This window comes from Eublepharis macularius, chromosome 4 (genome assembly GCF_028583425.1).
Source record: "Eublepharis macularius isolate TG4126 chromosome 4, MPM_Emac_v1.0, whole genome shotgun sequence".
In the NCBI taxonomy this organism is placed as follows: domain Eukaryota; kingdom Metazoa; phylum Chordata; class Lepidosauria; order Squamata; family Eublepharidae; genus Eublepharis; species Eublepharis macularius.
In genome coordinates this window covers 103998163-104012500 of record NC_072793.1, presented here as the reverse complement: position 1 = coordinate 104012500, position 14338 = coordinate 103998163, and the positions used below count along the sequence as shown (strand labels likewise).

Genomic DNA, 14338 nt, shown 5'->3' with positions numbered 1-14338 from the left:
AGACTTGGGTTAACAATTTTACCCTCTTGAGCTGTTGTACGTTGCTCCATTTCTCTGTCATACACTTTATCCAGCAGTTTCCCTGCAACATCTGGTCTGCTGGGTGGACTGTATCCTGGTCTCAGTGACTGAACTATATTAATGAAGTGTAGGTTTTCAATCAGATGGAAAGAAGAGTTTGTCTCATAAACAAACTGGTCAACATTTCATCAATTAACTCTTTTTCTACTCTGCTGGTTTTTATCACAAACTTATCTATGGTGGTTCCTGGATGGTTGGCTTTTTTCTTTCTTTTAGGTGATATACTGTGGATAGGGTTGCCAGCCTCCAGGTAGTGGCTGGAGATCTCCCGGAATTACAACTGGTCTCTAGTCCATAATCAGTTCACCTGGAGAAAATGGCTACTTTGGGGGGTGGACTCCTGTTTTGGTTACCTAACATTCTGAAAAAAACACACAGTTCATGCAAAGTTTAAAAGTTCACACAGAATACAAGTGTATTGCTTTGTACTGCTTAGTATTACTTGCTGTAATGTGCTTTTAATCTATATTACTGCAACAACAGTACTGAAATTATAGTTTTTTGCTCCATCCAAACAAATCTTATGTTACCCCATCCTAGTATTCCCCCTTAATACTACATACAGAGCTAATAGTTTTCAGCCTTGAGCTGATAAGGCCAGAGCACTTGATTAATGGCTTTCACAAACTAAACCATTAACCCTTAAAGGGAAAGCAGAACACAGACTTGCTTCACACCCAGTCACTAAGAGGTCCAGATGCTGAGAGAAAGGGACAACTTTTTCCACAACTTTGTCAGTTCGAGGGAGAGTATAGAGCAGCACCTTCTCATCTTAAAAGAGGCAGCAAGCAAAATGTTTAGTGGTTCTGGGTTTCTTGAGGAAAATATTTAATTAATTAGTTAGATGAATTCTTCCTTTTCCTGTTGCTCTTGGACTACTAAATCTCTTGGTGACATGTTTTTGCATTTTATTGGTTGGTTGGTGATCACCGCTTTGTGTGAAAGCACTGGCCTGACTTTGTGTGGCTGTAGCCACAAACCTGGAGAAAAAAGTGCAGATTAGTCTCCTTCACTGAATACCCATGTCACATGTGATGTGATCATGTTGAAAAGGGAATGCACCCACTCCACCATGCAAGTGTATGTGCCAGCTTAGTAAGTGGTGAACTAGGCCTAGGACTTGCTGCACTAGCGAACAAGTGTTTTGAATGGTTTAGTGAACTCACTGCAAACATATAGAATTGGGTTTTAAAAAGAGTTGTGGTTAGAGTGCACATATCCTTTTGGGAAAAAACTTGTGACCAAAAAGAAGAGTTCATCTTCTATTTTTAGAAAATGTAAGTAATGTCAGTTCACTCTGTAGGTAATGCCAGTTCTGTCCCTTCCTTTGGTTGCAGTAATTCATGACAAAACTAATTACAACAGTGACATTTCAGATTTTCAGAACAAGTGGATGAAGTCTGCTGTTAGTTGCCTGTTCATTGAGGAGTTCTTTTCCTTTAAGGACTGATTCAGAGATTTTCGAGGATGCAGTAGAACTACAACAGTTTTTTATCAAAATCCGTGATGAACTCTGCAAGAATGGGGAGATCTTATTATCACCAGCTCTCAGCTACACTACCAAACATCTTCATAATGATGTAGAAAAAGAAAAAAAGGAAAAACTCCCAAAGGAAATGGAAGAGGACAAACTCAAAAGGGAAGAGGAGAAAAGAGGTAACTTAGATTAAAAAAAAAAGATGTACATTGGATTATTGCTTTAGATTAACTTTAATTAGATTAGATTAAAATGGCTACATTAGAGATGGGTATGAAACGAACCACGGAACAAAATTCTGGACGGAACGGCTGGTTCGTAGTCAAAGAAACACACATTCCGTAGGGCCGCGTTTTTACAAAACAAACTACTTTTTCCTATTGTTCCGTTGCCAGTTTGGGAAGCCAAACACTTTGGCGCCATTCAATCCATCGCCCAGGCAACGGTGGCAGTCTTTGGGTTGCCCCCAATCTGAGACCTCCACGCTTGATTGGCAGCTGTCCCTGCCAACTAGAGAGCTCCCATTCAGGCCCATCCAGCCAGGAAAAGGGCCATCCTCTCAAAGTAGCTGCCAGCAGACACTCCAGTTTTTACTACTGTGAAGAGAAAATGACAGGAAAGGGCGTGGATCATGCCTTTCCCAGGGTTTAATCTCTCTGAAACTTGGGGTCTTTAGAGGACAGTGAGGACTCGCTCCCCTGCAAATTTGGTGGGTATTGGACATTGGAACAGTCTTGTTTAGTTTGGCTGTGAGCGTGAAGGGGCCCGTTCTGGGCTCCCTCGAACCGCAAACCCGTTCACAAGCCAGCTCAAGTTCAGCAAAATTCGTGGTTCATGTTCCGTGAAACTGAACGAACCACAAATCACGTGGTTCATTTTTTTCCCAGGTTGTGCCCATGTCTACTGTACATTATCATTTTTGCTTTGGCATATATTTTCTGAATATTTCCTGAAATAAGAAGAAATGTTGACCTTTGTTTAGTGTTACTAATATTGCTTAAGAAGATGGCCATAGTTTTTTGTGATACCAGTGTGACTGATTTGTACAGTTGTGTGATCCAAAGAGGTGTGTTAAAAGATTTTCTTTGCTCTCTTGCTGGTCATCACAATCTTTGACAAGAAGCCAGAACTTAAAAGTTAAAAATAATAATACATTTTAAGTGTGGCAACAGCAATAACAATACCTACTAAAATCCTTCTTTCTAGCTAACTGGGCTGTGCTCTTGAAAGTTATTTGGTTGCATCCTTCAAACCATGAGCGGAAGGCAGTTATAGAATTAATCTCTCCCCCCCTATAACCTCACCCCACCCAGCTACTCCAAAAGGTTAAGAGATCTTTAGGAGCAGCACAGAAGGCAGCATGAGGAAGCTGGAATCACTCTCCTCTTGTATAAGCTCTTTCATGACAGGAGTGAGAGATTGCAAAGGGGGGCAGTTTCTGCTGATTTCCCCCACATCCCACTCAAATACTTACCAGATCTTCTAGAGCAGTTTGATTGAACAAAGCGAAATCATTCATAGTTTGCAGAATAAAAGTATGAGTAATCCATTAATCTTTCCCTCCAAAGTGGTGGTTGGATATAGTTTAGTAATTAGCCAAGGAATCAGCTTTCATAATTATAAATTGGCATCCTTTGTTCTTTAGTAGGGTGCATCATATGTCCAGATACCCTCTCTGCATTTCTGATTCAAAATATTATTGTCCTCCTGCCACAAGTTCATACTTGATTGTCTTAAGACTTTCCCACATTGAACCAAATAAGAATGATTACATATGCAAAAAAATGGAATATAAAGGACAGAGGTTAAATTATTATTATTGTTATTATTATTGTTATTATTATTATTATTATTATTATTATTATTATTATTATTATTATTTCAATTTATAAACCGCCCATCCTCAGGGGCTCTGGGCGGTGAACAACAGTTAAAATCAAGAAAAACAAGAAAACAATAATTCTAAAATCAACGTACAATAAGCAATAATAAAATAAATTAACCAAATACATTAAGGTGCAATGGTGGGGAAAACCCCCACCCCAAAGGTGGGAGGCCGGCATGGAACCGCCCCCTTCAACCACCGAATGCCTGGCGGAACAGCTCTGTCTTACAGGCCCGGCGGAACGATAATATGTCCCGCTGGGCCCAGGTCTCCATTGACAAAGCATTCCACCAGGCTGGGGCCAGGACTGAATGGGCCCTGGCCCTGGTTGAAGCGAGGCAGGCTTCCTTAGGGCTGGGGACCACTAGTAAACATTTATCTGCTATCGAAGTGGTCTCTGGGGAACATACACGGAGAGGCAGTCCCGAAGATATGCCAGTCCCAACCCGCTCACAGCCTTAAAGGTAAGAACCAACACCTTGAACCTGATTTGGAATTCAACTGGAAGCCAGTGCAGTTGGTGCAGGACAGGTGTGATATGTGACTGGTAGGATATACTGGTCAGGACCCATGCCACTGCATTCTGGACCAGTTGTAGTTTCCGGATCAGGCCCAAGGGTAGCCTAGCATAGAATGAGTTACAGTAATCTAGCCTGGAGGTGACCGTTGCATGGATCACTGTAACCAGGTCCTGGGGCGTCAGGTAAGGGGCAAGTTGCCTGATCTGACAGAGATGGAAAAATGCATACTTGGCAACCGCCGTGATCTGGGCCTCCATTGACAGGGAGGCATCCAGGAGCACGCCCAGACTCTTCACCACAGGCAAAGTTGCCAGTGGTGTCCCATTCAGGGCAGGGAGCTAGATCCCAACATCTGGCAGCCCCCGTCCCAGCTGCAGGACCTCTGTCTTCACCAGGTTCAGTTTCAGCCTGCTCTGTTTCAACCATGCCGTCACAGCCTCCAGAGCTCTGGCCAGGTTGTCCGGGGCCGTGTCTGGCCGGCCGTCCATCAACAGAAAAAGCTGGGTGTCATCCGCGTATTGATGACAGCCCAACCCAAACCTCCACACCAACTGGGTGAGGGGGCACAAGTAGATTTTAAATAACATCAGGGAGAGTATCGCCTCTTGCGGAACCCCGCACACCAAGCGCCACCCTCTGTCCCCGACCCTGGAAAAAGGAGACTAGCCACTGTTAGGCTGTCCCCCTAATCCCCACGTCAGCGAGATGGCTGGCGAACGAGTCATAGTCGACCATGTCAAATGCTGCTGTGAGATCGAGTAACACAAGTAGCGCCGACCCACCTTGATCCAGATGCCTGTGAAGGTCATCTGTGAGGGCAGAAGCTGGACTGGAATGGGTCCAGGACTACAGCATCATTCAGGAATTCCTGCAGTTGTACCGTCACCGCCCGCTCAGTTACCTTACCCAGGAATGGGAGGTTTGACACTGGGTGGTAACTGGACGGGTCGGTGGGGTCCAAAGATGTTTTTTTCAGGAGGGGCCACACCACCGCCTCCTTTAACATTCCGGGGAAAACCCCAGCGCTCAGGGAGATGTTAACAATGGCCTCCAAATGGTCCTGTATCCCCTCTGAGCTGGCCTTCACCAGCCAGGATGGGCAGGGGTCCAGAGGACAGGTGGTTGGCCTCATCCCCTGCAGGATCCTGTCAACTTCGTCCCAGGAGAGCAGCCTGAAATGATCTAATACAGACCCAGAAGACGGCCAAGGGGTCTCCAGTTCCCTTACTGTATCAACAGTGGGTGGCAGGCCATGGCGAAGGGACAAGATTTTGCCCGCAAAATAGCTCCCAAAAGCCTTGCAGCCAATAGTCAAATTAAGAATTTGGCAGTCTCCCTGAGAGAGGGAGACCAAGGACCAAACTGTTTGAAATAATTGAGCTGGGCGGGAGCTAGCAGACGCAATGGAAGCAGCAAAGAAATCCCTCTTTGCTGCTTTCACTGCCACCTCATAGGCTTTCATAAACATCCTATAAGATGTTCTTGCCTCTTCGTCGTGCCCCTGCCTCCACACTCGCTCTAGTCGTCTCAGAGACCACTTCTTCTGGTGAAGCTCCTCGCTGAACCAAGGAGCTACTCGTTTTCGGGCTTGGGGAGGATGGCTGGGGGCAATAATGTTGATGGCTTCGTAAAGTCGGCCATGCCAATCATCCACCAGCTCATCTAACGTATTGCCAGGGGGCATTGGATCCGCAGAGCCACCTGGAAACCAATTGGATCCATAAGTCTCTGCGGGCGAGCGTTAATCTGCTCACCGCCCACCCGGGAAAGGAGCGGCATGCTCAGACAAAGTGATCCAACCATGGCACTGCATCATAGGCATCCAGGACCACCATCATCCCCGCCCCCAAAATCAAATCCAGTGTGTGACCTGCTTGATGCGTGGGAGCCGAAACAAACTGGGAGAGTCCTAGGGCCACCATGGAGAACACCAGGTCCATGGCCTGCATGGAGGCATCGTCGTCAGCATGGATGTTGAAATCTCCAAGAACCAAAAGTCTTGGGAATTCCAAGGCCCAGCTGGCCACCACCTCCAACAGACCAGACAGGGAAGATGCAAGTGCAGTAGGCGGTCGGTGTACCACGCATATTGCCAACCTCTACTCGGCGTCCAATGCTAGGCTCACACAATCAATTCCAGTAATTTTGGGGGTGGGGAGTGGTCTGAAGGAGAAAGACTCCCGAATGAGCAAAGCCACGCCTCCCCCCCCCGACCACTTGTCCGGGACTGGTGGAGGATCGTATAATCTAGGGGGGCTAGTTCTTTCAGAGCGACCGTCTCGCCCTCCCTCACCCACGTCTCGGTCACCCAAGCCAGGTCCACATTCAGTGCTGCAAGATAATCTTGCAGCATTTTGGTCTTATTATTTATGGACCTGGCATTGCACAGCACCAGTGTCGGAGAGTGGTTTAATATCCTAGCCCCTCAACGAGTATATCTTGGGATGGGACGCAGATTGGAAGTGCACCAAGCCCTACCATGTCTCAATGCCCTTCCCTTCCATAATCTGCTCCCACCACTGTACCTCCCACGTCCCCAGTCACTGGGATCCCCAACTCTGAGCTGGCCTCCTCACCAGTGATCACAGTGCTAACCCACCACCCTCCCAAAATCAAACAATCCACCAACTATCACCAACTAAGCTACCAAACATGCATAACACCCCCAATAAAACCCACTCTGGAGAAGAGGCTGGCGGGGGGCACAGTCTGGAATGATTTGCTGTAGAGTTTCATCTGTACCTGATGAAGCAGTTTGGTGTTTTGTATCCTCTGAAAGTTTAATGCATAGTCAGGGGAAGGTACACAGGCTCACAATTCACTTTTTTGCCTATAAATGTTGCATGCTGAGATGCTTCAGAATTCATGTCAGGGATTGTTGACTTAAGAGTACCTCCATATGAAGTAACCCAGCACCCTGAAAAAATATATTTCAAAGAGACTGCAAGGTTTAGAGAGTGCTATGTAAACCTTTGGTGTGTGTAGTAGTATGAGAGTTCTTTCAGACAAAATTCTGCATGTGCATTTTGGGCTTTAACTGGACTGTCGCTGTTAAAATGGGAATAAAATTAGCTCAATCTGTTCTCAAATGAATATATATAACACAAATCTTGCAGAGTATGGTTTGCCAATTAATACTTCATGACCATCACTGTATTGCTCAGGTAACATCACCCCTGCAGGCATGATGGGTTTGCTGTTTACTAAACTCAAGCTGCTAAACCAAGTTACTGGTTAATGGCAATTCCTGTCCATGCTAAATTGATGAGTTTCAGTGGATAACTGTGTTTATGGCAACTTAGTGTATATATTGCAATTCTATCTGCACTTCATGCCATTTTTTCACCATACTTTTTCTTTTCTTTTTTCCCATTGGAGGTTGGCATTCAGCCATTTTACTGCTGACCTGTAAATTTCCTACAAGCCGTGTGCCCCCTTACTGCCTATCACAGCAAGCCATGGGTTGGGGATATCTCTTCGTGTAGCTAGTGCTAGGAAAGTTCAAAGAGGAACCTCCATTATTCTCTTTGAAAAAAGTTCTTAATGTGTACACTAATAAGATGCAGAGTCTTTAAACTAACTTCCATTCATTCCAAATGTTTCCTTTATGTTGAAATAAGAAGCTGAAAAGAGTGAAGATACTTCTGGAGGATCAGGACTGTCTAGTTTACACAGGACATACAGCCAAGATTGCAGCTTTAAGAACAGCATGTATCATGTTGGAGATTATGTATATGTTGAACCTGCAGAAGCCAATTTGCAACCTCATATAGTCTGTATTGAACGATTGTGGGAAGATTCAGCTGGTAAGGAAAACAAACTTTATAATATTACACAAAAAGTGTTATTTGGTCTCAGAAAAGTACTCAGAAGGATTGGGTCCAGGGAAGTCTAGGCAGAATTCTGAATGGGCAGTGCCACTCAGCGGCCTCCTTCCTGCTGCAGCCCCTGATGCCCCCAGCAAAGCTTTTCTGTAGTGTGGCAGGATCTTTGGGTATGGCTTGGGGATGTGGTTTGGGAGCTGCAGTTGGGATGAGGAATCATAAACTTGGGAGTTCTAGGGCATATATAATCTTCTGGGAATACTGGGAATTTCTAATATATTTGTGGCTGACAAAGAAATCTAACAGAGGAACAGATGTATTACTGTGTAGTGACAAAAACATTTAGCATGCCATGGCATGTTAAGATCTCTCTACAAGAGCAGCAAGCATGCAGTTGTTTTTCATTTGTTTAATACAGTTCATAATTCTTTCACAGAGCTGACGTTCTATTGCACAGTATTTTGCTCTTGTGATTCTTGGGCAGCTGGTCCTAATATGTACCCCAAAATACCGTTAAGGTATTTTGGGGTATATTCGTGAATCCCAGTCAAAGTCAGGATTGTCAGATGTACCACTATTGGCTTCCTGTTTCATTCCAAATATATTCAGAAATTGAATTAACTCGGTCCATTATTCCCTCTGGGGGAAATTTTCAGTTGGCGGAGAGTCTAGTTTTTAAATCAAACCACACCAAAACAGCAACATAGTGAGGGCTGTCTGTCCGTTAAAGACTCCCCAATTTTCAAGTGAATCAGACCAAAGGGTCTAATACTACAGGCCTCTGAACAAGGTCCTCCCAGCTGCTCTCCATTGTAGCCTGGAGAGGGGGGAATCACTTGCTTTCTCCAGAAGAAAGAAGGCTTACCCAAATACAGAAGAGCAATCACTGACCCAAAACTTCCTAAAAAAAAAAATAACAAAGTCCAACAGAACCAGAAAATCCCAGCAGAGCCCACCTAGCAGAACCACTCCTTGCCCTGAACATGCAGCTTAGGTTTTTCCCTTCTTTTTCCGCTTTTCTTTGCTTTCCCAGCCAAGAAGATACTGTTCGGTTACATGACAATTCTATCATGAGAGAATCATCATCGTGGTCCTGACAGTGCAGCAGTTCTCTCTAACATGTAATGCCATTCCTCTTTAAGAATCTCCTCCCTCCCCTTTCCTCCTCCCTCTCTCCTTGACCAGGAAAGCAAAGATAAGGAAAAGCGGGGGGAAAGTCCAAGTTGCACTTTCAGGATGAGGAGTGTAAGGAAGTTTCCCGTTAAGTCCAGGGTTCTGGTAAGGATGGCTAGACTTTGGTTGAGAACTGTGTTTCCAGGCTCTGACCTAACTTTAAAACATGCTGGCTAAGCTGATCAACAACACCTGTAGGGCAGTCTCCCAGTTCCCACATGTTTTGACCTTCAGAGACTGTTCTCAGAGAGATTCTATCAGTCCTCCCTAGATGTTCTCACAGCTGAAATGCTAATTAATAGCTTGGCCATGATTGGTTGTTGAGTTGCCGGATGATGCACTGAGTTCTAGAAAAGATGGCTTATCAGCTCACTGGGGTCCCATCTTTAGTCTTTCCACCTTGGTATGTCCCTGTGCCAGACCAGCTAGGCATTGAGGGGGCACACATTCTACCAGATGGGTAAGATGAGAGCAACAAATGAATGCCAACCAGAGATGCTAGTTAGTAAGCTCTTAAGTTTTAGATAGGCAGAATTTTATGTAGCAGCAATAAGGTTTCTTTGTTTTATGTCTGTTGCCAGTGTATGGATGCTTTATGCTTTTTACAACACTCTTTAAGTGAATAAAATATAATTTTAATTAAGATGAGTCTGTTTAGCCCCCACTATAGCAGGCAGAGAACCCTGATCCAAATCTTCCCAGGGTTCCCTCTCCCCTCTTCTAGCAGCTCTAGCAGAAAGAGTGGATAAAAATCAATGATTAAAAAAAAATCAAAAATCGGATTTTTTAATTTAAATTGGATTTTTTTAAAATTTAAATTGGATTTTTTAAATAAAATGTTTTTTTGAGGAAAAATCTATCTAAAATTAGTTTTGTATTTAAGATACATTATAGTCTAAAAGTTATCATCATGAAGTAAGGATTAGTTTTTAATTATGTAGCATGAGGCTGTATATTCATGTAATATTTACATTTTTTGGTAAACGAATTCCATTAATCCATTCACAATGTCATGCTCTTTCAGAGGTTTCTGTAAGATTACTGGGCAGTTTTTCTGTCTAGATGATATTATGACAAATGCTTGGTTTTACAGTTCTCAAAACTGTGAATTGGTGTCTGCAGAGATCACGTCTCTTCTTCACAGCAAAAAGGTTATAAAATAAACATATACAGTTGAGAAAAAGATCTTAATCCCATTGTTCCTTCGCAAATCTTTGTACACAGAACCAACCCCCTACCTCTTAAGTGCTAAGTTTTAAAAAATTCAATGAATACAAGATTGTTGGGAGTAGAATAGATCTGCACAAGAAGCTAAGTGTGAGGAGTCTTTATGTAGAAAAGAATGAGTCTTTATGTAGAATACCATGATTTAAATCTAGTCTTACTGACTAGTGATTTAAATCGTGATTTAAATTATGATTTAAATCGATTCAATTTAAATCAAATCCACCCTGCAGCCCGTTCTCTGTATTCCTTCACCCAGCTACAACCCAAGGAAATTGGGAGGAAAGAGAACTTAGAGGTTACTGTCCTCATTTGAACTAGGCCCATTTATGATGACCAGAGCATGTGTGTGTGTGTCCATGCGTGCATGTACACAGTATTTTTTTTCTCCCTCAGCCAGGGTTAAACAAAACAAAAAAATAAACTTTATTTACCAGATGGAACATAGGAGTGAACGAATTTTAAACTAATAAACAGAGAATGTTTCAAAGCATCAGAACAGGTTTGTAATCAGCTATCTCTCTCTGCTGCCTGTCGTCAGCAGAGTCAAAGCCCTTCTTCCCTCAGCAGCTCCCTAAAAGCCTTCTCTCCTTCCAACGGACACTAACTCCATTGGCCCAGTATTCCACCCATTCCTATTGGCTGTCTCTCAGGAGAGGTGGAGCTGGAGCCAGTCCAGTCCATCACAGAGTGGTTCTGCCTATAACTGTTACATGCCATGCTGTGTCCTACAGATTCAAGTCCATTATGACTCCAGCCAATAGATTTTATTCCTGAGGCTCCTTAAAGGTTGACAGATGACCAAAATGACAAAGAAATTCCTGTGGTCATTACAGCCTCTGATGATAGGCTTGGGGGTGTAATTGCAACTGTGAACAGCATTCACCAAAACACCATATTGTCACTCTGAATGATACAGTAGATTACTTGAGGTAAAGTGCAGAGTGGTTCTGCTAGGTGGGTTGTGTTGAATTTTGTCACTGTGTTGCAAGTTTGGTGTAGTTTGCATTAAAAACAGACCCCCCCACCCCACCCCCAGAAAGTTTTCTCCTTAGGGAATAATGGAGCTGAATGTATTGGGATTTTCCCCCCACCCACCCCAAAGCCAAATTCGAGTATTGTACTGGTATTTTTGGACAGTATCAGAAATATCAGTATTTATTGGATTTCTGGTACCTGAATCTGAAAAACACCAAAAAAAATTTGTACGTACCACTATTATTGGGCATCTGCTACCAATTCCATGCAATACCATAAATAACAACAGTGTTGCCCACCTCACCCCGGCAAGATTTTGTCCGTTTCATTGTGTTCACGTTTATTGTTTCACTTAACATGATTGTCATTTCTTTGGGAGGCTACATAGCCTCTGCCATGTAATATCAGTGCTTGAAATCAGTGCTCCTGCCCTTTAAAAAATAATTACAAAATGCAGCAAGGCCATCTTCCTGTTCCCTCTGAACTGCTGCACTGTTTTGTGGTGCACTGGCTGCACTGGCTTTTTAAGCCTTCAGTTGTAAAAATATTCTCCCTCTGGTGTTACGAACTTTCCTGCTATAAAATATCCTGTACCACTCAACATAACTTTATGACATGGCAGGATCCTAAAATTATTTTTATATTTAGTTATAATTCATTTTAGGGGAAAAATGGTTGTATGGCTGCTGGTTTTACCGACCAAATGAAACATTTCATCTTGCTACTCGAAAGTTTTTGGAGAAGGAAGTGTTCAAGAGTGATTATTACAACAAAATTCCTGTGAACAAAATTCTCGGTAAATGTGTGGTCATGTTTGTTAAGGTAAGATGAAACTATGGACAGTTAAATAAAAAACTGCATATATTATATATTTCCAGTTGTACTTGGGTGGAAAAATCATACTATTGATGTTTATTGTACTAGAGTTAATATTTATATTTTTTCTTTATATTTTCTTATATTTCTCTCATAATTACACAATGATGTAGTACAACAACAGAGGTTCATTAGACATATCTCTCGATCTCCCCCCCCCCCCCAATTTCTACTATTAGTTGTTCCATGACTTGGACCTCATCATCTGCTAGGGAAAGGGAGCTGAAAAGTCCCCCCCCCCCCATTTGTTTCTGCCCTTAGAAACATGAGCTATGTGACCTTAAAATTATTGTTATATACTAAAAATAACTAGGAATTTAATTACTCTGATAGATACTCCTTCCCAAAATGCCAAAAAAGTTGGTATAGAAATGTATGTTGTTCTATAATTTGTCATCCAAATTATTCTTTCATTCCATTCAACAGGAATATTTTAAGCTGTGTCCAGAAAATTTTAGGGATGAAGATGTCTATGTTTGTGAATCGCGTTATTCTGCAAAGACAAAGTCTTTTAAGAAAATAAAATTGTGGACTATGCCAATTAGCTCTGTACGATTTGTTCCTCGAGATGTGCCCTTGCCTGTGGTTCGAGTTGCCTCAGTCTTCGCTAATACAGACAAAATTGATGAAGAAAAACATACTGAAACCTTAGAGGAAAGCAAAGTGGGAGACAGTGTCCTTAGCCTTGAAAAGGTAAAAATGTTAAGGAGTTGGCTGTCAAATGAAACTGACTGAAAATGCTTTGACTTTAGTGTTCATATTTAGATAGGTGGGCATTTTAAGGTGTTGTTCAGATTATACATAAAGTTGCCTAGACCGTTGGCATGTCACCGTCAATATTGTCTATTGGAAGTAGCTGGCTAGAGTCTTAAGTAGCAGATTTCTAAAATAAAGGAAGAAAGCTTTGTGCACAATGGCGTTCCCGACTCCCATAGAGTTTCTGCATGTCTTTGGATATGGCTACTTAACTCTTCTTAGGCACTCAAGTACCATACTCTTTTCTATTAGTTGCATAGTTTTTTCCAGCTCTTAAATCTAAATTTCTGTACAGGATAAAGAAGACGTTCCAGTAGAAATGTCAAATGGAGAACCTGGCTGTCACTACTATGAACAACTTTGTTACAATGATATGTGGTTGAAGGTTGGGGATTGTGTGTTCATAAAATCACATGGTTTAGTCCGACCCCGAGTTGGCAGGTATGCATATCTTTTTGTATAGTTGTTCAGTAGAGAAATTGTATAACTTAAATTTGTTTCAGGGCACTTGTTCAAAAGCAAAACATGGATACAACTATCATAGAACCGAACATTAGAGCTTGTTGTGATACTTGATATGACTTACTTGTCTGTGTTTTTCAGAATAGAAAAAATGTGGGTAAGAGATGGAGCTGCATATTTCTTTGGGCCAATCTTTATACATCCAGAAGAAACTGAACATGAACCAACTAAAATGTTTTATAAGAAGGAAGTTTTTTTGAGTAACCTAGAAGAGACATGTCCCATGACTTGCATTTTGGGTAATTGAAGAGTTGAACTCACATACGTGATTTGAATGGTATAGTTAAAATATCTGGTCTGTTAAACTCATGTGCCATGTGATGGAAAGGTGATCTTGATCTTGTGCTCATGGTTGTTAAACGAAGCACCTGCTGCAACGTGCGATCTGAAAAAGAAGAAAAAGTTAAAGTTTTTAAAGTATTAACTTTCTTTCTTATACTAGGAAAGAGAAACAGTGTATTCTGAATTAAAATAGATTCCTCATCCAGAGTAATTTATCTTGTAGTACTAAATTAATTTGAATTCTACTGTGTTATGGGAATTTGCGTAGCTGGGTCAGCTTTAATAGCTGCAGCTGAAAGGAAAGGTAAATTTTAATAAACAAACTAATCTTTAATAAAGATACATATTTTTAATTGCTTTGAAGAATTTTAATGGATTTCTAAATTTGATTAATAATAAATTATAACAGATGAGGAAGGGCCCTGCTTATGTCTTGGAGACCCTTAGCCACCTTGGATGTTCTTTTGAACAGAATGGTGGGATAAAATAAATTTATCCTGATCCAGGAGTGGAATTCCTGTGCACAGCAAATTAAGAATTTCTTTTAAAATTTATATCCCACCTTTCCCTCCATTAGAGAATGCTCAAAGCAGCTTATAAAACAGCATGTGCCAAAACAGGCACAGGAAGAGAACAATAAAAAAGCAATGTAACAGTAACCAGACAAACTGCCATTTTCCATGCCCCCTAAAAAAAGCCATAAGGCAAACACTTCAACATCCATCAGAGGCTTTCCTAA

General features: G+C 42.1%; 1 protein-coding gene across 4 annotated transcripts in view; it reads left to right on the top strand.

Moving 5' to 3' along the window:
- The window catches only part of PBRM1 (polybromo 1), an 87781-nt gene that overhangs the window by 53999 nt on the left and 19444 nt on the right, over positions 1–14338 (top strand). For 3 of the 4 annotated variants that reach the window (XM_054976174.1, XM_054976176.1, XM_054976173.1), the window contains exons 18-23: positions 1526–1737; positions 7585–7770; positions 11828–11985; positions 12466–12732; positions 13091–13236; positions 13399–13556. In XM_054976174.1, the coding sequence (XP_054832149.1) occupies positions 1526–1737; positions 7585–7770; positions 11828–11985; positions 12466–12732; positions 13091–13236; positions 13399–13556 (1127 nt within the window). The remainder of the gene's footprint in view (positions 1–1525; positions 1738–7584; positions 7771–11827; positions 11986–12465; positions 12733–13090; positions 13237–13398; positions 13557–14338) is intronic. The other variant, XM_054976175.1, reaches the window with a different exon arrangement.